The sequence below is a fragment of the Cricetulus griseus genome, chromosome 2 (assembly GCF_003668045.3).
Source record: "Cricetulus griseus strain 17A/GY chromosome 2, alternate assembly CriGri-PICRH-1.0, whole genome shotgun sequence".
Taxonomy (NCBI): domain Eukaryota; kingdom Metazoa; phylum Chordata; class Mammalia; order Rodentia; family Cricetidae; genus Cricetulus; species Cricetulus griseus.
Genome location: NC_048595.1, coordinates 302,034,549 through 302,058,685, shown reverse-complemented (window position 1 = coordinate 302,058,685; position 24,137 = coordinate 302,034,549). Strand labels below are relative to the sequence as shown.

At 37.7% G+C, this 24,137-nt stretch overlaps 1 protein-coding gene across 1 annotated transcript in view; it reads left to right on the top strand.

Annotated features, from left to right (window-relative positions):
* Positions 1-24,137, top strand: part of Adgrv1 (adhesion G protein-coupled receptor V1) — a 509,614-nt gene that overhangs the window by 6,825 nt on the left and 478,652 nt on the right. The window contains exons 6-17 of the mRNA XM_035440478.1: positions 1,296-1,861; positions 2,147-2,417; positions 2,897-3,226; positions 7,675-7,851; positions 9,236-9,459; positions 13,862-13,988; positions 14,077-14,262; positions 14,977-15,157; positions 16,925-17,088; positions 18,257-18,380; positions 19,548-19,814; positions 21,746-21,872. Of these exons, the coding sequence (XP_035296369.1) occupies positions 1,296-1,861; positions 2,147-2,417; positions 2,897-3,226; positions 7,675-7,851; positions 9,236-9,459; positions 13,862-13,988; positions 14,077-14,262; positions 14,977-15,157; positions 16,925-17,088; positions 18,257-18,380; positions 19,548-19,814; positions 21,746-21,872 (2,744 nt within the window). The remainder of the gene's footprint in view (positions 1-1,295; positions 1,862-2,146; positions 2,418-2,896; positions 3,227-7,674; positions 7,852-9,235; positions 9,460-13,861; positions 13,989-14,076; positions 14,263-14,976; positions 15,158-16,924; positions 17,089-18,256; positions 18,381-19,547; positions 19,815-21,745; positions 21,873-24,137) is intronic.

Here is a 24,137-nt window from a genome sequence, read left to right as displayed (position 1 = left end):
TTTTGTTTAGGTTAAAATATTTATTTATGTGTGTGCATGCCCTATACACATATTTCTGGGAATCGGTCCCAGGTTACCAGCCTTAATGGCATCTTTAACTGATGAACCATCTTGATGACTTCTATCTCTAGATATTTTTAGTTTCACTGTCATAGAAAAGATCTTATAGTAACATTTACATTTCATGTGTAGTCCACTGAGGATTTAGACATATGCCATAGCTCAATTGCAGAGGCAACCCCAAATCTGACTAGTAGTGCACAAAGAGCTAGTAAGAAAAATCTTGCAAAGGAATCCTGGTATTGCTAAAGAAGCAAAGATGGAAAAAAATAGATAGAAATGATAGAAATATGTAACTTCCTACAAAAATTCTGTAACCAAATACAAACAATACTTAATAAAGAAAATGCATTATAAACTTAAGTAGCTTTCTCTGGAAAGAAACTAAGGTAGATTTCTCTAGAAAGACCTGAAACATTTGGTGGCATTATGACCTTTGTTTTTCTAGGTCAGGAGATCAACCAAAGCTTTTTCCTCTGCAATGCCAGGGCAATAGTAGGTTATGATCTGTGCACCAGGAATTAATTACTGATCTTGTAAATTTAAAAGATTTAATAGTGCATTTTGGGAGAAGTGTCTTCATGTTGTTATATTGCTAGTGGTAGAGGTAAAAAGATGTGGGTTTTCTCTCTTATTCATAAAATAGAATTTGCAGTGAATGCAAAGCTTGAACAGCAAGGCACATTGGAGAGTAACTCTGGGATTACTGTAAGCTATAAAAACTATCCTCTTGAGTAATGTTAGTATTTTGTCAAGAAATGACTCTTCTTAGCCGTTTTCCTGAGAGGCATGGTGTTCTAATATCACAGAATTGACTCCAGAATTAGAAACCATATGGAGAAATGCAAGAGAAATTCATATGTTGAAATTAAGCAACTATTTGATATTTAATATACTTTCCAGATCCTAGGATATTGTTAGACTTTGAATACTCTTTATGACCCTACTAATGATCCAAAATTGACAAGGATTTATTCCCGTTTGTACTATGTGTATTTTATAGTTTTCTAGGTTCAAAGAAACAAATACACATTACTAATTCTTCATACCATTGTTTTATTACGTTTTTTTGTTGTTTTTTTACTTTCCATCCTAACTGAAAATAAATTAACATTTGGAAGACATTTTATTGTGTGGAATCTAAATGAGCCTCTTATCATTGTTTTCCTTATCACCTTTTAAAAACTGTTTTCACGTATTTTGGCTAAAGATGTTTTGTTTGTGTCCTATATCAGGTGCCAGAAAATGATGAAATATTTTTGATTCAACTGAAAAGTGTAGAAGGAGGAGCAGAGATTAATGCCTCTAGGAGTTTGGTTGAAATCATTGTGAGGAGAAATGACAGTCCTGTGAAATTCCTCCAGAGTGTGTACTTGATTCCTGAGGATGACCACATAGTCACCATCCCCGTGCTTCGTGGAAAGGATGACGATGGAAACCTGATTGGATCTGATGAGCCCGAAGTTTCAGTCAGATACAAAGTTATGACTGGGAATTCAACAACACATGCCCAGCAAAATGTAGACTTCATTGATCTTCAGCCAAACACCACTCTTATCTTTCCCCCTTTCATTCATGAATCACACTTAAAATTTCAAATAATCGATGACACCATACCAGAGATAGCTGAATCATTTCACATCATGTTACTAAAGAACACCTTGCAGGGAGATGCGGTGCTAATGGGTCCTTCTACTGTACAGGTCACCATTAAGCCAAATGACAAACCTTATGGGGTTCTTTCATTCAACAGTATTTTGTTTGAAAGGCCGGTTATAATCGATGAAGATAAGGCATCCAGGTATATTTACTTTAAACTCACAATCATAATTACTTTGTTGTACTGTGACATGATTTAATTTTTATGGTGTTGATTACATGCTGTTAGAACATGTGCCATCTCCTCTGTAACTGCTTTACTGATTTCTTTTTGAATGTGATTTAATTACTAAAATGAATTCATATATAAGTTCTTAGGCTATATCCATGTGTATGTATTTTTCATATTAAAACTTATCTTTTTTTTGTGTTGGTCTCTGCTTTTTTAGAATGTGTGATATAACCTTATGTGTTCTAAATATTCTAGATTTGAAGAAATCACAGTGGTCAGAAATGGTGGCACCCATGGAGATGTTTCTGTCAATTGGGTGTTGACACGGAACAGCACTGATCCTTCCCCTGTGACAGCCGACATCAGCCCTAGTTCTGGGACTCTCCAGTTTACACAAGGGCAGATGTTGGCATCAATTCCTCTCACTGTCATTGATGATGATCTTCCAGAAGAGGCTGAAGTATACCTCCTTAAAATACTGTCTCACACTACACAAGGAGGTGCTGAAGTGAGCGAGCCAGCACAGGTAGAGCTTTTGTCATGTATCACTCCTGCAATATTCCTGTGATACAAAAGAGCTAAGGACTTTAAGCAGACAGATCCAATTTATGTTTAGTTCTGTGTGGCAGGAAGAATGCTGGTTTTGCAAAAGTGGTGCTTACTTCTCTTCCTCAACTGAATGTCTTCAGAAAAAAATAAAACAAAAACAACAAATACAACAAAACCCCCAAATAAGCAAGCACCCTCAAACTGTGTTTCTTGGTGTTGGGGTGGAACCCAGGACTTGCGTGATTCTCCACTAGCCAAAGCTGCTACCATTATCTTTATCCCAGACTCAATATTTTATCATTTAAAACATTCCACAACTGCTAGTTTCTGAAAAGTTTCCAAACTGTTTTTGATTCTTTTAATCTTATTCATACACAAAGTGACCATTTAGGATCTGAGTAGCCTGGATCATCCAGTTGTGTAACTCTGCACTTTACCATTCTCTTTCATTTGTAGCTTCTCCTCTACATTCAGGATAGTGACAATGTTTATGGAGAAATAACCTTTTTTCCCATGGAAAGCCAGAAGATTGAGAGCAGCCCCAGCGAACGATGCTTATCCTTGAGTTTTTCGAGACAAGGAGGTACTAAAGGAGACGTGAAGGTGATTTATTCTGTACTCTATATTCCTGCTGGAGCTGTGGACCCCCTTCGAGCAAAAGATGGCATCTTAAATACATCCAGGAGAGGCAGCCTCCTTTTCCCAGAACATAACAATGAAGTCACTACAAAATTACCCATAAGAAATGACGCGTTCCTTCAGAATGAGGCCCACTTCCTAGTGCAGGTACTTTAATGGTTAAAATAATCTCGTTTGGTTAAACTACAACTGTAGTTGTCTATGTTAAAAAGCTAACAGTTATTTTGCTTTTATTTATAATTTCAACTCCATTTGTTATTTGAAACTACTTAGGACTGGCATAGTGGTACACACCTATAATCCCAGCTCTAGGGAGAATAAGGCAAGAGGAAATAAGTGGGAGACCAGCTTGGTTACGTACTGAGACCTGGAAAATAAGCAAAGAAGTAAAAAGACAAAAACTTCCGGTAGAGCCCCTCCTATTCATCACATCTGAGTAAGGGAAGGGTTCTGCTGAAATACATATTTCAACCAGACAGTACTAAGGACACACCAGTTATGAAAGGCAAAGGAGGCTGTAGTTCACATGGTAACTGAACAGGCTGGTGAGCAGGGCGTAGGAGACAGATTCACCATAGCTTTGGCTTGGTTTGGAAAATATGGCACCAGAATAGCATGTGCGGAATAAAGAGAAGCTTACAATAAACTTTAGCTTCAGAAACTAAAAGCAATCTGAAAAGCTTTTCTTCTTCTAAAAGGTACATCAGAACATGTGTTCATTAAGTACAGGTCAGTTCTCTGGCCCTCCTGCAGTTAGGAGCCCTGCATCACACTCTTCCATTATACCACTCTTCGTTTCCAACTTCTATCTGCCAAGCACATTATTTTTTATGTTAAAGTTTCAAATGACTGCACTCATTTCAGATGGATGACATCTCTGTATTACACACATCTGATAGTGACTGGATCTTTAGTTAGAAAACCGTGAAGGTTGTTTGTCAAATTCGGATACAAATAAATTTAATACAGAAATAGATAAGGAGAATAGATTCATAAAGTTAAAATCATATCTCAAGTTGAGCATAGAGGTGCACACCCTTAATCCTAGCATGTGGGAGGCAGAAGCAGGCAGATAAGTTTGAGGAGAGTCCAGTCTGCATAGCAAGTTCCAGCTAGCCAGGGCTACAGGGTGAGACCTTGGTTCAAAAACAGACAAACAAACAAACAAACAACAAGAAAAAAGAAATCTCACCACCCATTGTGCCCTTCCCAGTGTATACCAGATGTAACAACATTTTCCCTTACTTTCTGTGTATCACACTGTTGAAATGAATTCTGCGGCGTTTGTACCTAGGCTTTATTTCATGGGTTATCATGGCCTCTCTGGAGGTTCTGATCATCCTTCCTCACTCTTATAGGAGATCTTCCATCAGCCTCACCACATTGTTGAAAGTTCTATATCGGGCTGGGTGTTGGTGGCACACTCCTTTAATCTCAGCACTCAGGAACCAGAGGCAGGCGGATCTCTGTTAGTTCGAGGCCAGCCTGGTCTCCAGAGCGAGTGCCAGGATAGGCTCCAAAGCTACACAGAGAAATCCTGTCTCAAAAAAAGAGAGAGAAAGTTCTATATCAGTAACCTTGATACTAAATTATTAATATTTTCAAAATACCCAATAGCTTTTTAAAGTAGCTACAGGTAACTTCCATGTAGACAGGGCCTCACTAAGACTTTCTGAGGATCAGCTATTATTCTAGCTATTTTATCTCCACATTCCACTGAAATGTGACAGGATTTTTTTTTTTTTATTTTTTTATTTTTTTTCTCTCTTTTTATTATTATTAATTCAAGTTAGGGAACAGGCTTGTTTCACATGTAATTCCCCTCTCCCTCTCCCTCTTCCTCCCCTTACCCCCATTCCTTCTCCCCTACCTCCAACCTACCCCCCACCCCATCCACCCACCACTCCCCAGGCAGGGTAGGGCCCCCAACCGGGGCTCCACCAAGTCCACCAAATCTTCCTGTGCTGGGCCTGGGTCCCTCCCCATGTGTTCAGAGACAGAGTGCCTCCCTTCAAGTGGGATGGGCTCTCGAAGTCCCCCACATACACCAGGGCAAAAAGCCAGTCCACCTCCGGAGGCTCCCAGGAGTGCAGGGGCCTCCCCGATGGCATCCATGATCAGGGGGCTGGATTAGTCCCGTGGATTTGTTTTTTTTTATAATACTTGAAAACTAAGGAAAAACTTGAGGTATGATGACTAATTTTTGGTGACCTTTGGTTAGGAAATTTTTGCACTACTAACTCCAAACCCAGTTCTTTCTATAGCTTTGTGTACAATCATGAAACAGAAGCCAGAAGGTATAGACAGTTAGCAGGGCACTTGTTTAAGGGAAAGGCTGTGATCAGTTGTTGATAGAGTTCCTTGCAATTAAAACAGCTGTAGGCTCAGGAAACCTGAAGAAAATAAAAAAGTGTGTAGTTTGCATAGAAGATGATGGAAGAAGAGAGTACTGTGGTGGTTTGAAAGAAAATGGCCTCCAAAGAAAATGGCCCCAATGACAGTGGCGCTATTAGGAGGTGCGGCTTTATTGAAGTAGGTAAGGCCTTGTTGGAGGAAGTGTGTCACTGTGGGGCAGGCTTTGAGGTCTCTTTGGCTCAAGCTTTTCTCAGTGTGACACCCAGACCACTTCCTGTTGCTTAGAAGATACAGAACTCTTAGCTCCTTCTATATAGTACTATGTCTGCCAGTGTGTCACCATGTCCCACCATGACGATAATGGATGAAACCTCTGAACTGTAAGTGAGCCACCACAATTAAGTGTTTTCTTTATAACAGTTGCCGTGGTCATGGTATCTCTTCACAGCAATAGAAACCCTAACTAAGACAAGTGTGCAGCAGTGCACTGCATGGAAAGCTGAGTGGATCTGCAGGGAGGAGGATGAGAAGCATGCTCTCCCCATTCTTTGAGCCCTTCAGCCAACACCATTAGGAAGGCATGTACTTTCAGTAGTAGATACGTGAAGGCAAAGAATGGCCCCTTATGAATGCAGGGAACACCTTCATTTTGCAGATGATTAAGGAGCCAGAGCAGCAAAGGCAAGACACTAAAATTAGCACTTCTTATTTGATCAGTTCATTGAATGACCTTTTTCTGTCATCTTTTGTGTCATTCCTTTGTAGTTTTCAAAAGTACAAGCACTAGAATTAATTGTATGACCTTCTGATAAAAGTAGCTAAAATTACTTACTACTTATTTGTAGAAAGTTTTGAGTAAAAAATATTGATTTTTTTCTTCCTTAGATGCTTTTAAACCAGTGGTTCTCAACCTTCCAAATGCTGCAACACTTTGATACAGTTCCTCATGTTGTGGTGCTCCCCAATCATAGAATTATTTCATTGCTGTTTCATAACTGGACTTTAACAACTGTTCTGAATTGTAATGAAATATTTTTGTAGATAGAAATTTGCTAAAGGGCCTGTGGTCTATGGGTTGAGAACCACTGCTTTAGACACTTGTAGCAGCTTAGAGATCTGTGAATAGCTGGGAATGAATGTGTACTCACTTACACACAACCAGCTGATTTCAGATACATCTTTTTCACTAACCAATGCAGCCTCTTATTTTAACAGTTCATTCAGATGTACCTATGTTATTATTATTATTTTTTGGTGCTATCTTCTAAGAATATAGGCATATGTGACTGTGTACATGTGTTCATTTTCTCTGGGAATAAAAGTTATATACAAATGGTTTTAACTACATATTTTCTTTACAATTTATTTATTTTGTAAACTCAATGTAGTTTACTAAAAAAATCAAACTTTTGCTTGGTTTAGTTTGTACATCAGTACCAGACAGAATTTGCAATCTAATTTCTTTTTATTTTTCTACAAATGGGTACTTACTAAATGCAGACTTCTTCATGTCTTTCTCTTGTACATAATTTTCAACAAAAGTATGACATTTAAATGAGGCATTTACAGTGGCCCTTTGGAATGTATGTTGATTGTCATAAAGTATTCTATTCATGGGAGAACTGTCCAGTCCTGCCCATTTCTGGAAAACCCACACATCTCCACTCTGGTTTCTTAGTGGCATCATGTCAGCATTTCAAAGCTTGGCAGAGGAGATTTGAAATGCTTCATGAAGCTTAAACTCTCCTGTGAACCTAAAAGCTCTGGTCTTTTATAGTCCTTTTATAGTCCTAACTTCACTGAACAGTATGATTATTATAGTTCCATATGTAAGCTGTGAAAAGTTGCAGTGCATCAGTGTCCCCTGTAGAGCTCTCTGTCCTGGAGGGATGAATTATAAATGCTTATTGCATAGCATTATTCACAGGGATAGTGAATTATAATGACTTGGAGTTTGAGAGATTCAGATACCATTCAAGAGGTAGGATGAATTCACAAGGTAAAGAACCCAGGGAGAATCCCACACAGAAATCATACCTGTGAATCAGAAGAGACTAGACTCTGGCAGTCACTTCAGGATCTGTAAGAGGGATGGTGCAGGGGCAAGTTTTTAACGTCTGAGTTACTGGTGACTCGTGATTATATCTACTTAGACATTTTATGCTGGTGATTATTTTCTTAATTTCATAGATAACTTATTAACTATCCTGTCCCTTCTTGATTTTGTTTGTATTTTATAGTTGGAAGCTGTGGTATTGGTAAACATATTTCCCCCAATCCCACCAGTAAGTCCCAGATTTGGGAAAATCAGAAATGTTTCTTTATTGGTTACCCCAGCCATTGCAAATGGAGAAATTGGCTTTCTTAGCAATCTTCCAATCATTTTGCATGAACCCAAAGGTTCTGCTGCTGAGGTGGTGAGTATGCATTTTCTTATTGATGTGTCCTAATGTGACTGAGAAATGTAAAGACTTTTTAAATATAGGGCTAATGTGTAGAGTTAATAGGATATATGCTATTTAGAATAAACAACTGGTGAGTGCCTGGTTGCTATTCTTGAGAGTTTGTGTTTATATATACTTATATATATATACATGCATAAATATGTATGTAACAAATCTAGTCATAGAGAAAGCGGCTATCAACTTGAGATTGGTGGTGGCATGGTAGGGTTCCTAGGAAGACTAGCTTCGAGTGGGTGGAGGGAGAAAATGGAGGAAGGGAAGTGATGCAACGCTATTTCAATTACTAAACTTAAAGAAAAAAATAAAGTTAATTGCTCATGGTTAGAGTAGATGGTTTAAAAGTGATTGGTTTTACACAGTGTCATGATATTTGAGACCAATTATGAATCTGGTTTTTAGTGTTTGTATTGTAGAAACACAAGTAATCTTTGGCTTTGTCCTCTGATCACTCTGTATGCTGCCTGAGGTAGAACTGAGGACTCAGAGGTAGCTCTGAGTCCAGTGGTTGATACCAGTTATGATGGTGGTAAAGTTGTGAAGTGCGGAGCCTTGTCAAACACACACACACACACACACACACACACACACACACACACACACACACACACACACAAAAGCATATTCATACTGCCCTCCTTTTTTCCCCAAGCATACATTGCCATAGATTAATAGTCTTCACTAAGTGTCCTATTTAGGAATACCTCCATATTGCTGTATCACCATCTTTTAGAGACCAAGTACCTCTCACTTAGATTTGATTTATATTGGCTTGAAGTTTAGGTCAGAAATGGGGGGAGTTGTTTCTATTATCAAAGTCTCATGTCAAAGTATGTTGACCACTGTTTCCTTCACTTGTAATTAGATTCTATAAATGAACAGTGAAGATCTACTTTTCAAAATGGTTTTGATATCATATATTTTCAAAAGTTTACTGTTTCCCTCTAAAAGCCTAAAAGGCATCTACTTTGTCCCCAGGGGATGAATTGCTTTGTTTGTTTACTGTGTGAAGCTGTGAATTTACTATTTCAACAGTTGTAGGTCTTAACCAGCTCCCTCACATGACTGATGGTCACCTTTTTTTTGTTGTTGTTGTTAGTTTTGCCTTTTTACTTATTTTCTTTCTAAGAATTTTTCTTTGCTTATTTGTCTCAGATTAAGACAGTTGCTAACCATAATAGCAAAATGGGCAGTGTTATAATGCCGCCTGATTGTTTACTTCTTTATATGGCGTGTACATGGTCAGCAATTACATTTGATTGTGCATGGAGAGCTTATGTTACTTATGAGCTTAAATTTTAGCCAAGTTCTCTTTTCTTTTTTTTCTTTTAAAAATAAGGTATACATTCCCCTACATCGAGATGGAACTGATGGCCAGGCTACTGTCTACTGGAGCTTGAAGCCCTCTGGCTTTAATTCAAAAGCAGTGACCCAGGATGATACAGGTCCCTTTAATGGCTCTGTTGTGTTTTTATCTGGGCAAAGTGACACAAGGATCAACATTACTGTCAAAGGTGATGACATACCGGAACTTAATGAAACTGTGACACTTTCCTTAGACAGGTAATACCTCATGGCAGGAACAGTAAATTTTGTTAGTTTGATTAATGATTTTGATTTTGTTTTAATTAATTTCTCCATATGTTGTGAAAACTATGAAGAAATACTTTTACAACTTTCACATGTTTCTGTTGTATATGGGTGAGTTTTCTTTGACTACAAAGATTCTTGTATTTTATATTTTGTGATGCTTCACCTTTTTGTTTTGCTCTGAAGGAGCATTATGTAGAGAGTTATGGGGAGTAGCTGACAGTTATGGGGAGAAGCTGAAAGTTATGGGGAGTAGCTGACATGTCTGAAGCATGGTCAGTCATGTTGCTTTGCTCATGAGGGCAGCAGCAAGCCATGAAATGTTAGGTTACACACTCAGTTTCCTGGCTTCACTTTCAAGAGAGGAAAGACTAGGCCTTCATCACATGATTAAAGAGACGGGATTAACCTTTATGCTGTTTGCATGCAATTTAAGTAGTAAATATTATTTTCCAGAAAAAAACACACACAAATTCATGTGTTAACATTTCAGCTATGATAGTAATAAACTACTCAGCATTTCTCAGGAGGAACCACAATCTCTAAGGCTTTATTATGTTTTATTTTTTTTCTCTAGAGAATTCAGAAAATGCCTTCTAAAGAGAAAATGAAGTCTGATTAATCAATGACAATAATTTTAAAAAGCACAATCACTCTTACCTTCTATGACACTGTGGCTAGAGGACATTGTGCAGTTCATAGTTATAAACAATAAAATTTAGGACTGAATTTGAGGTATTTTATAACATGTTCTTTATGCATGAAGCAGTGAAACCTTAATTGTGTGATCTTCTTATATCTGATTATTAGTTCCTATGCTTCTATTTTGTGGAGAGGCTGGTCTGGAATTCTTTGTGTAGACCTGGCTGGCCTCAGACTCACAGAGATCACCCACCTCTGGAGGTTAAAGTGCTGGGATTAAAGGTGTGCATCACCTTGTCTGGTATGGCTTATAAAGTGAATGAACAACATGAGGACCATTGAGAGCAGATCTATTGAGACACCACTGTTCATTTCATTATCTTCAGTATCACATGTTTATTTTGTTCTTCCACAAAAATAAAACAGCAAGAAATCCAAAAAGCCAAAATCCACAGTCTAAATGACACCATGTTAATTTGTCATAGATTGCCTTGTTGGAGAACTGCTTCAATTGATAAAAGTTAGCGAAATTCAATGAAATATAAACTGGAAATTAATGTTTTCCGTGGACCTTTTTGATATTTAGATCTGAGCACAGGTAAGTCAATAGGCAGTTGTAAGGAATACTAAAGCAAATTGAACAGTAATTATAATTATAGAAACCTCATTAGCTTGGCTGATTTCAACTAGATGTTTAAAGAACAATTGGAATTATATATACCTCTGAAAATCCAATGGCTCCTCTTTCTAGTCTTTCAAATGTAACATGAACGTTTGAAATGTATTAACTCTAATTTTCCAAGGTTTTTTTTTCTTTTTCTTTCCTCCTTTCCCTATGTGAAAGAGTATATACCACAGGGAAGAGGAAATCATAGAGTTCTCCTCCTCCTCCTCCTCCTCTTCCTCCTCCTCCTTTTCCTCCCCCCTCCTCCTCCCCCAATATTGTGGTTCTTTTAAAATAGAGCAAACCAGTTAAAATGTACACTAAAATGTCATTTAGGTTAGTAACTAGTGTGCAAACAAGAATAGCCGAGTTATATTCTTTCATCCAAAGAAATGTTTAGATAAATAAATGAGAATGAAATTTAGCACTTGGAAATGATTTTGTGGAAATCTCCCTTTAGTTTTGCAAAGTCTTAACCAGACTTAAACAAAATACTGAATGAATGAATACTAGTGTGATTATATCACAACACAAGTTGGAGTACTTTATTAGGATGCATTTTACAATTTTCTCTTAAGGTCAAACTCAAGTACTTTATATTTAAACTAAATATAAACAAAAGTTGACTTGATACTAAATAATTAAAAACAACTTGAATATAACACCTATTAAAAGTACTTTGTTGTTTAATATTTTGCAATTAGGAGCATTTTCTTGTAATTTCATGAAAATAATTAAATGGTACATCGCTCTTTATTTATAAATGATATAATTCTACTTTAAAATCTGAGCTCAAGAGCTATTTAGTTTGGTGTATACCTTTCAAGGTTATTTGAAGATGAAATACAATAGGGACATGTAAAGTGTTTAGATTTCCTGATACAAAATTTTAATTAAAAGTAATGTTGTCTTGTGACTCCTTGAATATATTTCCCTGCCAGCAAGGGTACAGAGTACTCTGCTACAGAATTTTGATGATTTTAATGCAAATAGCAACTGGCTTTACATCTGAAGGTGGATTTTTTCAAACCTAATTAAAGTGAGTAATTATAAGTAGGGTTGAATGAAATTTGCACAGCTGCTGTGGCTTCTGGAAGTGCACAACACTTGCAGGCATCTGCTCTTTGGAGGGTGCCAGGAATGGAATGTCTTGAATGGGTCTTGACATGCTTGCTGGTCATGGGGTCATCTCCCCTGGGTGGGATTGCTAGCATTTGTCAATAGCAGAGAACACAGTGTGCACAGTTCCCACAAACTGAAAATTACTAGCTCTAGGCCTTGGGTGGGTAAGGCTGTTTTCTTTAACTTTGTTTTACCATCACACTCTAAGCTTTTCATAGTGAGATTTTAGCAAATGGTACACTTGCATCCTCCCCTTCCCCTGCCCACAGTTCTTTCTGTGTTGACAGGGTAGAAACAGAAAGATTTGTCGTGTATTTTGGGTAAGTGTTCGGATTAATGCCCTGTTTTGAAGATTCCATATTTTTGTTTTCTGTGAGTGACCGTTTTATGATGAAGCTGCCATTGTGCATGACTAGTCTTGAGCAATGCTGCCTGTCCACCTGGCTGTGCATGTCTGTGTGCAAATTTACTCTCTAGTGACAATGGAATTTGTATGAATGGTTTGAAATTTGGGGTCCTCAGTTTTTTGTTATGAATGCATTTAAAATATTTTATGAAACATTGAAGGATTGAGTGTATTCACATTTTGAAGAGGTTTAAATTGAAAATTTATCACATTTTGAAGAGTTTTAAAATTTAACTTTGCATATAGTTTACACCAAAGAATAATTGTAGTTTACATGTGAAATCCTTTCTGAATTTCATATTTGTTTAACAGAGAATATGAAATCAGTGGCTTTTATGAGTATATATTTGCAGTTTCTTGCTTTCATGTCTGTGTTTTATAGAGAATTTTTTAGAGTTTGCATGATATATTTGAGTAGCATATTTTAAGGAAGTCTAGGAACAACTACTTATTTTTCATACTGATTTACATACTTTGCTTTTCATCCAGTTTTGTCTCCTAGCTTATGTGGACACAGAGGATTTTAATTAATGAAGTTATTTATAGAAATGAAATAGAGGCATTGTCAACACAACAAATAACTGTTCTGGTGTTTGGATTAAATCCTCTGTGGTCACTAGCATGTTAGGTATTGGTTGTGTGATTTCTAAAAGCAGAAGCGTGTTGATTCATGTCCCTTCCCACATAGAAACCACTGGCCTGTGTGCATTTCTATGGACTTTTTGTGGTTTCATTGTGATTTGGAGGTCAGCTCATGACTACATTTTTGTTCAGTAGGAAGTGACAAGTTCAGTCCAACTTGCATAACTAAGAACCCAAAGAGCTAACTCTAAATCTCAGAGACTACTGTCTCTTTGATCATCCTTATTATACTCTAACACAAATACCAGAAATTAAAAAATTATCTATTTATTTATATATACACACACACATTTACACAAGTTGCTATTGCATGTCATTATCTCAGATCTACTTTATTCCTTTTATTCTAATATATTCTACCTTTTCTTTTTTCCTTAAGTATGTTTGAGGTCAAAGCTGAGACATACAGAAAGCACTTAAAAGACAAAACTATTCATAAAGGTCTGATCATAATTGTTTATTTAGTTTTGGTCATTTTTGCTGTGCAGTCACCCAGTTAATACATACCTTTCCTCAAGTAACATAATCATATTTAAGGAGACTTAAAAGAAATTCACATGTAAGTAAAATTAAAAAAATCAGAGAAGCATAATTCAGCAGCTACCAAGGCTACCAAGTTGTTTAAATATATTTTTCAACTAATTAGAAAGTAAAACTGCAATTCAATGTTTTAGACCAGTCAAATAAAAAAAAGATATAAAGAAATCAAAAATATTTCAGTAAGTGTTATCAATGAAACCAGTTTTGGCCTGAAGTGATTTTAATACATGTAAATCTGCTTTAAGGTATAACTCTTAGTTGCCTTTCTAATTGTCTGGAAGTATTGTAAATACTACTGGCCTTTTCAAATCTTGAAAAATTAAGAATACAGGAGTGCTTTTTCCTCTCTCCCTTTCCAGCGTGAGTGTGGACAGTGAAGTCCTGAAATCAGGATATACTAGCCGAGACTTGATTATTTTGGAAAATGATGATCCTGGAGGTGTTTTTGAATTTTCGCCCGACTCTAGAGGACCCTATTTTATAAAAGTAAGAATGAAACTTCATTGTGTATTTATAACTTCAGAAAATTTTCTAGAAGAATTTGAACTTCTATGGATTTTTTTTTTTTTTGAAGGAAGGAGATGCTGTAGAACTCCGTATTACTCGATCCAGGGGGTCTCTTGTCAAACAGTTCCTACGATATCACGTAGAACCCAGAGAGAGCAATGAATTCTACGGAAACACAGGGGTGCTTGAATTCACACCGGGGGAAAGAGAAGTAGTGATCACCTTGCTCTCAAGACTGGATGGTGTCCCAGAGGTACCAGGTTTTGACTTTCTCTTACGCTTGTGGTGAAGATTGACATTATAAGTATATTGAGAATAGAAAACATTTTGAACATTGACAGCAAAATATAAGAAAAAATATTCATGTTTGGAAAAACTTAAAAGAGAGCTTAAAAAGCAGAATAAAATTCATTCAACTCACAAGAGTGTATTCTTGTCCAAAGATAAGAAATAAAAAACACTATGAGACTTCGATTGTGTGATCAGTTTTCTCCATTTATGGTAAGTTTTGGTTTATGCTCTCTATATGGACAGTGCTTATTGGTGTGGTTTTGAAGTGAAGTTTTGATATAAAATTATTTTTTTTAGAAATAAGTTTGTTTTATATTAGAAGAATCAGATGCACTTCATTTATGTTTATACTACATTAAGCTTCCAGATTAATCCTTTTTACTCTTGCTCATTTAAATGAATACTAGATCATCAATGAAAAAGTCTTGGACTTTTAACAGCTTAGAATTTCTTTTCCTTTTTGTATAATGCCTCCTGTCTCCCAATTAGCAGGTAAATATTTTTAAAATTAGAAATGACATCAACTCTTTTGTCTTTCCATTGTGACGTTTGTGCCTGAACAGTTGGCCATATCTGGCCATATTGGCCAAATAACTGTCAGTTATTTAAGCATTTTATTTGCTGTGAGAACATCATCTTTACTTTTTTTTTTTTTAATTTGGCATGCTTTCTGTAGTTGGATGAGCACTGCTGGGTGGTCCTCAGCAGCCACGGTGAAAGGGAAAGCAAGCTGGGAAGTGCCACAGTTGTCAACATAACGATTCTAGAGAACGACGATCCTCGTGGAATCATAGAATTTGTTTCTGATGCTTTGACTGTGTCAATAAAAGAAAGCAAAGGAGAGGATATCTATAGTGGTAAATGATTTTGTTTACTATATTTTATTTCTGTTCACTGAAGAGGACATTAATCTCTTTTCAGTTTAATTTAAAAAATATTTTTTTTTTTTTGCCGAGTGGTGGTGGTGCACGCCTTTAATCACAGCAATCGGGAGGCAGAGGCAGGTGGATTTCTGTGAGTTGGAGACCAGTCTAGTCTACAAGAGCTAGTTCCATGACAGCCTCCAAAACCACAGAGAAACCCTGTCTCGAAAAACAAAAAGAAAATTGCTTTTATTTATATGTGTATTTGTGTGTGCTTGTGTGAGTTTGTGTGCACCACATGTGTGCAGATGCCCATGGCGGCCAGGCATTAGCGGTGGTGAACCACCTGTTTGGATGTTAGAACTGAACCTGGGTCCTCTTACCTGCTGACTCAATTTACCATCCCCTTAGTTCATTTCTTTAGTAACTATTGCCAGTTTCCCATTCTGTCTCTTAAATGACATGCAACTTAGAAACTTATTTTTTAAAACTCATATTAAGGGCTGTTTTCAGTTCTTCCTTACCATTGTGATGATATTGAAGTATTCACTTGTAGTTTGATTTTAGCTAATACATTATGACTCAGACACTTGGGAAGAGAAGTCATATGGAGAGGACACTACAGCTAAGAGTTACTGCTGAGAAACCACCACAGTGTTGGGAATGAGAATTCTTTTATTTTAAAAGCATTGTCTGGGTAATAAAATCATTTTGTCTGTCAAGTACAACTCAAGCTTCCAGCAAATGCCTTTGGTGGATCTGCTTGTAAGGTTTTATAATAGCTGTACATAATTGATTACAATCCCATTTCTATGCCAGATGGTTCTTTTTTTAAAAGATTTATTTATTTACTATGTGTATAGTGTTCAGCATCAAATCTCCGTTACAGATGGCTGTGAGCCATCATGTGGTTGCTGGGAATTGAACTCAGGACCTTTGGAAGAGCAGGCAGTGCTCTTAACCACTGAGCCATCTCTCCAGCCCCACCAGATGGTTCTTAATATCCCAAAGTGCTATAGGAAATATTGAGCAGGCTCAATATACACACACATACACACACACATACACACACACACACACACACACACACACACACACACACACACAGTTATGTCAACCTTGGAGTATTTTTTAGGCAAGTGTTTGTGGGGGTTCACCTTTGTCTTCATGGTCAGTTGGCCATCAGTCCATGAGAACAACGGGGGAGAAGCAATGACAGATCCTTGTATGGCACTTGAACACAATGGAGATAGTCCTCCAGGAAAGACTTCAGTAATTCAGTTCAATTTTATTCCAGAGTATAGGGAATTGGACTGGGGAGCCTGGGGAAAAATCTTTATTTGCATTAAGTGGCATGCTCCTATCACAAGACTTCTTGTGTGGCAGCAGGGTCCTATAGCAGCACTCCCAGTGTAAGTCTTAGTTACCATATGTGCAACAAGGGGAGCTTTTAGCAAGAATCTTTGCCAAGGGTCATACTAGAGATAAATCAGTCATCTAGGCTTAGAGACAGATTTCAGATAAGTCAGTCCTCCAGGACCAGGGACATTCGCCACATAAGGGCAGGTAGAGAGCAAGAAGTCTCGATAGAGTCCCATGTCATCAAGCTTTGGAAAAAACTGCCAGGTCATGACAGGCTGCAACCTCTGAAAACCAGCAAGGCCTCCCAACTGAAGTGTTGATGAAGATCGGTGTTTTTAGTTCTGTTTATTTCAGAAGTTTCTTTGCTTATTTTAAAGTGTCCATGTGTGTATTTTCCAGCTGTTTATGATGTAATACGAACTCGAGGCAACTTTGGTGATGCTACTGTATCATGGATGGTTAGTCCAGACTTTACGAAAGATGTATTTCCTGTGCAAGGAACTGTGTCCTTCAGAGACCAGGAATTTTCGCAAACTATCACGGTTTCTTCCCTTGTGGACGAAGTAAGTGCTTCTCATGCATACCTTTGCTCTGCTCATTGTAACCCTCTGCCTTGCTTGTCCTAATTGTTGAATCATGCCTTTCTCTGTGTTATTTGGTTGGTTTACCTTTCGTGGTGCTGTCGGACAAACACTCTATATGCCGCATAAGCATTCTAAATTTACAGCTCACTCATTCTTTTTATTAAGTAATTAAATATCTGGTAGTATATTTTGTGATGAAACTGTAATAAAGAGCTTCATTATGACTGACTGGATATACAGCAAGAAAGCAATGCTATTTGGGTATCCCTTGAAGGCATTTGTTTTTTCAAATCCTTACAATTGGTGGTGGTCAGTCACCCCATCATATATCAAATACCAAGGATTCAGGCATGGGGGCGGTGTTTAGCACCAGGTCTGCTTTAGGTACTTGGAAGAAGAGCCATGTTCTGGGTATCTCATGGTGCACTTCAGCATCAGGACACTGGGCATAGGGTTCAGCCCAACAGGGAATATAAAAAACTTTGCTAAGGTGGGGAGTGGACCTTTCTCAGGGCAAAGCTATGAAGCATGTCCTCTTTCCCTCAGAACTGTTCCACAACAGACAAAGTTCTCACTTTTTTATTTTTCTGTTTGGGGGTGGGGAGAAGACAGCGTGAAAGGGAAAAAGAATCCACCCGGGATATAAGATTCAGAGGAATGAATTTCATCATTCAGAGGACACAGAAGTAAGGGTGCCTTTGGACCTCCCTGGGAACCTTCCGGAGGAGGTGTAAAGACACTGTGAAAAGCAAACAGCCTGGCAACTGTTCGTGCTCTGTTCTGAAGGGGTTACAATTGTTACATTGTTTTTCTGTTCTAGTTTTTCACTTACAGTTAATTTCTTTCTCATTTTCTTATAGAAATAATATAAATTCTGGTATAGCCATGTTTTTCTTACTTAAGTCAAAATAAATGCATTCCCATTGTGCTTTATGGCTAGCCACAATAAAATGGCTGTCTGGAAAAATACTGAAATGATTTTAGGGCAATCTGAGTTTTATGGGAATATTTTAAGTAGCTTCTGCCTTAGAGTATTAGCAGTAATGATTGAATATTAGCATTAATAATTGAGCTTTCAAAAATGAATAGGCATGAATAATTACATATATGATTCATTTGACTTAAAATATGTACCATTTTCCCAAAGATTCCAGAGGAGATGGAGGAATTCACCATCATCCTATTTAATGCTACCAGTGGTGCTCAAACAGGAAATAGAACAACTGCCTTCTTGAGGATTCTAAGGAATGATGATCCCATTTATTTTGCAGGTAGTATTGCTATCTTCTTTGAGTGAGTTTGCATACTTCTTAAATAGTACATGTGTTTTTAAGACACTTTTGTGTGTATGTATATTTTCCCTGCATGCATGTATGTGTACGCTGTGCATGGCATCTTTAAGCCATATGAGCACAATGGGTCTGTACTAACTGGAGTTAGAATAGTTGTAAACCATCATATTCGTCTTGGAAATCAAACGTAGGTCCTCTGAAAGAGCAACAAATACTCTAAACTACGGAGATATCTCTCCAGTCCTTATATATGTTTAAGAAGAATCATTAACTGGACATTTTTGTAGTGTAATCAGTGTTGCTTAAATATAATTACATGATTCATTTGATGATTGATTTTCGTTGTTTGAGTTTAAGCATTTTTATTTTTAAGACCTTCTTAAACACAATGAAAATAAGAGAAGGCCCTTGGGTAACCTTTTATGCTCTTCCTTTTAACCCCATGACACTGCCTTTTCTCTGGGTAGGCAAGAGCATGCTTCCCCAGTCACTTCCTAACAGTGTCTGATGGATTCTAAGCTTGTGTTCTTCCTAAGAGTGGTCACTTGTTACAGTAGCTGATGAGTAATGGACATAGTAATTAAAGATTCTCCATTTTTGCCATTTTACTGCTTTCATTACAACTAACTTTTGCCCTTGAGGCATCTTCCAGTTTTATAAATGAGACTTAATCAGATTTTTAATTCTCTGAAATCTCTTTTATATGATGTATATACATGAAAGTGTTGATATAGTAACACCCTGAGCCTCTTGAATTTTATTTATGTCATTCTTAGCCTTCAGGTAATATGTAGTTAATGTTAGTCTTATGCTTATCTTTTTTCTAACTGTCATGGCAAAATGAAACAAGAGATCTGTATTCAAGGAACTTATCTTTAACATGAGGCATATTCAACAACAGTAAAAAAAAATAGAAATCTTATGAGATTTAATGACAGATTAGTTGCCAGAGACACTGGGTAATTCAGGCATTATTCAGGAAAGAACACTGACTCCTGAAGTAACCAGAGGGTCCTTGATCAGACAGGAACAGAGTAAACAGAGTACAGACTTTTCTTCTTGATGGCAGGGAGAAATAAGAGTGGTCTGAAAATGTGCTCATGGGATGGAATAGGCTCATGCATTTCTTGTCTGTGTATATTTCAGAGCCTTGTGTCCTGAGGGTCCAGGAGGGTGAGAGTGCCAACTTCACAGTGCTCAGAAATGGGTCTGTTGATGTAGCTTGCACTGTCCAATATGCTACCATGGATGGAGAGGCTTCGGGAAGAGAGGGGGACTTTGTTCCTGTTGAGAAAGGAGAAACCCTTGTTTTCGAAGTTGGGAGCAGAGAGCAAAGTGTATCTGTGTATGTCAATGATGATGGAATCCCCGAAACAGATGAAGCTTTTTATATAATCCTTTTCAATTCAACAGGTAAATAAGTACTGTTCTGGCTGCTCTGTGGTTTCATATGAGTTGTCATGCCAGGCTGACCTTTACTATAATCTGTAACTGCTTATGAGGAAAAGTGTTGCTCTGTTGCTTTTTGTTTGTTTGTTTGTTTGTTTGTTTGTTTGTTTTCGAGACAGGGTTTCTCTGTATAGCTTTGGAGCCTGTCCTGGCACTCGCTCTGGAGACTAGGCTGGCCTCAAACTCACAGAGATCCGCCTGCCTCTGCCTCCCGAGTGCTGGGATTAAAAGTGTGCACCACCAACGCCTGGCCCTCTGTTGCTTTCTTGACATGTGGGGTGAAGACGATAACTGTTGCTGTGCAGTATAAATTAGATTTGAGTGTGATAAAATTCTAAGAAAATCAACTTGTAAGAGGAAAGATTTTAGTTTATGATTTCAGGCATATTAGCCCATGATTGTCTAGCTGCACAATTTCTACACCCAAAAGAAAGCTTGGCATTAAAACCAAGAAGATAATATCAGTGCAAACCTTTACCAATCATCAGTCAAATTTCTTTAGTTCTCCCAATAACAGCATCTGTAGCAAAATTACCCCTAGTGGAATGATGCATTTCATTTAATGGTACTGTCCCTAAAATTTTTTCAGTCCGAGGTAATTCATATTTTATATTTGGCTTTCATGATTTCAGCAAAACCACAAGCTTGAATATCTCTCATTTAAGTTTGCCTGATGGGTCTTTTTTATTTGATGCAAGTATTTTATCCTTGGTAGTAATTACTGGGGTAATTCTGTGTTTTTAATTTCTTCTTGTCAGGATTTTGGTTTGTTCTTTCATTGTATTTGTTTTGGTACTATTAAGGTGATAATCTCCAAGTTTCCTTTTTATTGTAATTAATGAATGTTTGTGGCTAGTTAACTTGAAATATGTAGATGTATTACTACTCAAAAAATCAAGTTTTCATTGATATTTATTGGAATAGAATAATATTCTATTTATGATGTGGTTGATTTTATTACCATTGTTTATTTTTTATTTATTGTTTTATTTTTGTTTTGTTTTTTGAGACAGGGTTTCTCTGTGGCTTTGGAGGCTGTCCTAGAACTAGCTCTTGTAGACCAGGCTGGTCTCGAACTCACAGAGATCCACCTGCCTCTGCCTCCCGAGTGCTGGGATTAAAGGCATGCACCACCAACGCCCGGCACCATTGTTTATTTTTATGGTTACTACCACCCAGATTTGGCTAGTGTTAGTCTATTCAGCATAACTTTTTTTTTGCGTTTTGGCATGTCCTTATTCTTCAAGCATTACTCCACTTCCTGTTGCACCAAGCTGTTCAAGCCTGTTGTGTTATTTTCTTGTCCCAATCTTGAAATCAGCCAATTCTTTAGGAAGCCCCACTTTTAAGAATGTTTTCAGTAAATAGGATCTGACCACTGGGTGTGGTTATTGCTGCTGATGTTATTTCTAGTGCCATCTAATGACATGGTGTGGGAATTAATGTCCACACACATGAATACTTAGTGTGTGTATATGTGTCTGTGCTCACCCATGTATACACATGCAGAGGCTAGAGGATATTGTTAGCAGTTGACTTCTGGACTCTGTTCATGTTTGTGTGGTCGAATTTCTCACTGAACCTCATTCTTGACATTTGAGCCATGTTGGCCAACAGGCCCTTTGGATCCAGCGTCCTCTGGTCTCCTAGCTGGGGTTGTAGAAGCTCCTGCCTTTTACACAGACACTTGGGTCTGAATGCATAACATATACATGCAGCAAGCTCTTTACCACTGAGCCATCTCATTTGCTTTTTGTATCTGTAGTTTTACATTTTTTAAATTTAAGTGAATAAAATGAATACATGCTAAAATTTTTGTTAAATTAAAGGTAGCTTCTTTTTTTTTTTAAACTACTTTGACTTCATATGTGTGTGTGTGTGTGTGTTTAATTTAGGTGACACAGTAGTATATCAATATGGAATAGCCACAGTCATAATTGAAGCCAATGATGACCCAAATGGGATTTTTTCTCTGGAGCCCATAGACAAAGCAGTAGAAGAAGGAAAGACAAATACATTTTGGTAAGTACATTTGGAGAAAGAAGGTTAAAATTGGATATAAGAAAAAAAAGTTAGTGTGTGAAAATTGAAACACTGTTCATCTACGCCAACAAAAAATTAAATGGTATAAATAAATAATAACTTTGTTTATGTTCTGCTATAATATTTTGCATTACAAAGCTAACCACAAGAACCATTTATTTGCTAAACAGAACTTAATCTCTTTGCCCTTCTTCCTCTGTATTTTATCTTCTCAGGAATGGAGGACCTCAGTTATACAGTCTTCAGCTTCTAATTCCTTGTACCTAGTGTTTTTCTTTCTTCTTGTTTTTCAATTGTGAATTTTGATGTATTACTTTCCCTTTTGAAATTTATTCTTCTCTCATATATCACATCCTGACTGTAGTTTCCCCTTCCTACTCTCCTCGGAGTCCCACCCTGCAACATCCCCTGTCCTGCAGATCCACTCCTCCTCCATTTCCCTTCAGAAAGAGCAAGCCTCCCACGGACATCAAACAAACATGGCATATCATGTTTCAATAAGACTAGGCATATCCCCTCATATTAAGGCTGGATGAGGAAACCCAAAAGGAGGAAAAGGGTCCCAAAAGCAGGCAAAAGTGTCATAGACAGCCCCACTTGCACTGTTAGAAGTCCCACAAGAACACCAAGCTACACAAACATAATGAATATGCAGATGACCTAGGGATGACTCATTGTAGGCTTCCTGGATGCAGCCTAGTCTCTGTGAGCTGCTATGAGCCCAGATTAGTTGATTCTATGGATTTTCTTGTGTTGTTCTTGACCCCTCAGTCTCCCACAACCCTTCTTTTCCCCTTTTGGGAGGATTCCTTGAGCTCCACCCAATGTGTGGATGTGAGTCTCTGTATCTGCTCCCATCAGTTACTGGATGGAGCCTCTCTCATGACGATTATGTAGGCTCCTCTCTACAAGAATAGGAGAGTATCATTAGGAATCATTTCATTGACTTTTTTTTTTTTTTGATGGTCATGTTTGGTTCTATCCTAGGTTTCTGGGCAATCCAGCCTGTGGTTCCTGGTGCTCCAGGAAGTGTCAGGGTTGTGCTTCCTCTCATGGCATGGGCCTCAAGCTGTAACAGTCACTGGCTGGTCACTCGCACAGGTTATGTGCCACCTTTACCCCAGCATGTCTTGTAGGCAGGACAAATTGTAGGTGGGAGATTTTGTGACTGGGTTGGTGTTCCAAATTACTCTTCTGAGAGCTTTGCCTGGCTACAAAAGATAGCCACTTTTGGGTCCATATCCCTCATTACTAGGAGTCTTCACTAGGGTCACTCTCATAGATTCCAGTGGGTTTCTATTGCACTAGGTTTTCACATGGCCCTTGAAATGTACCTCCCTCCATTTTCAGTTGTCCCTCCCAGTACTCTCTCCCTCCATAACCCCCACATCTGATCTCTCTTGTTCCCATTCCCACAAGACCCAAGTCTACTTGCAAATGTATTCTGTTTTTTCTTCCCAGGAAGATTCATGCATCTTCCCTTGAGCCCTCTTTGTTACTTAGCTTCTCTGGGTCTATGGATTATAGCATGACTATTCTTTACATTAAAGCAAATATCCATGTTTGTCTTTCTGGGTCTGGGTTACTCAAGATGATTTTTTTGTAGTTCTAGCCATTTATGTGCAAATGCCATGATGATATTTTTTTAACAGCTGATTAGTACTCAGTTGTATAAATATACACAGTTTCTTTATCCATTCTTTGGTTGTGGGTTATCTAGGTTGTTTCCAGTTTCTGGCTATTATGAATAAAGTTGCTATGAACAAAGTTAATCAAATGTCCTTGTGGTATGATGGAGTGTCCTTTGGGTATATGCTCAAGAGCGATATAGCTGGGTCTTGAGGTAGACTGATTTGCAATTTTCTGAGGAACTGTCATAATGAACTTCCACCAGCAAATGAGGAATGTCCCCTTTCTCTACATCCTTGCCAGCATGAGCCATCACTTGTGGTTTTGATCTTAGCCATTCTGACAGGTGTAACACAGAATTTCAGAGTCATTTTGATTTGTATTTCCCTGATGACTGAGGATGCTGAACATTTCTTTGTTTCCTGGCCCTTTGAGATTCCTCTTGAGAATTCTCTGTTTAGATCTGTACCCATTTTTAATTCAATTATTTGTTTTTTGATGCCTAGTTTCTTGAGTTCTTTATAAATTTTGGCTATTAGCTCTCTATCAGATATGGAATTGTTGAAAATCCTTTCTCATTCTGCAGACTGCCATTTTGTCCTATTGACACTATCC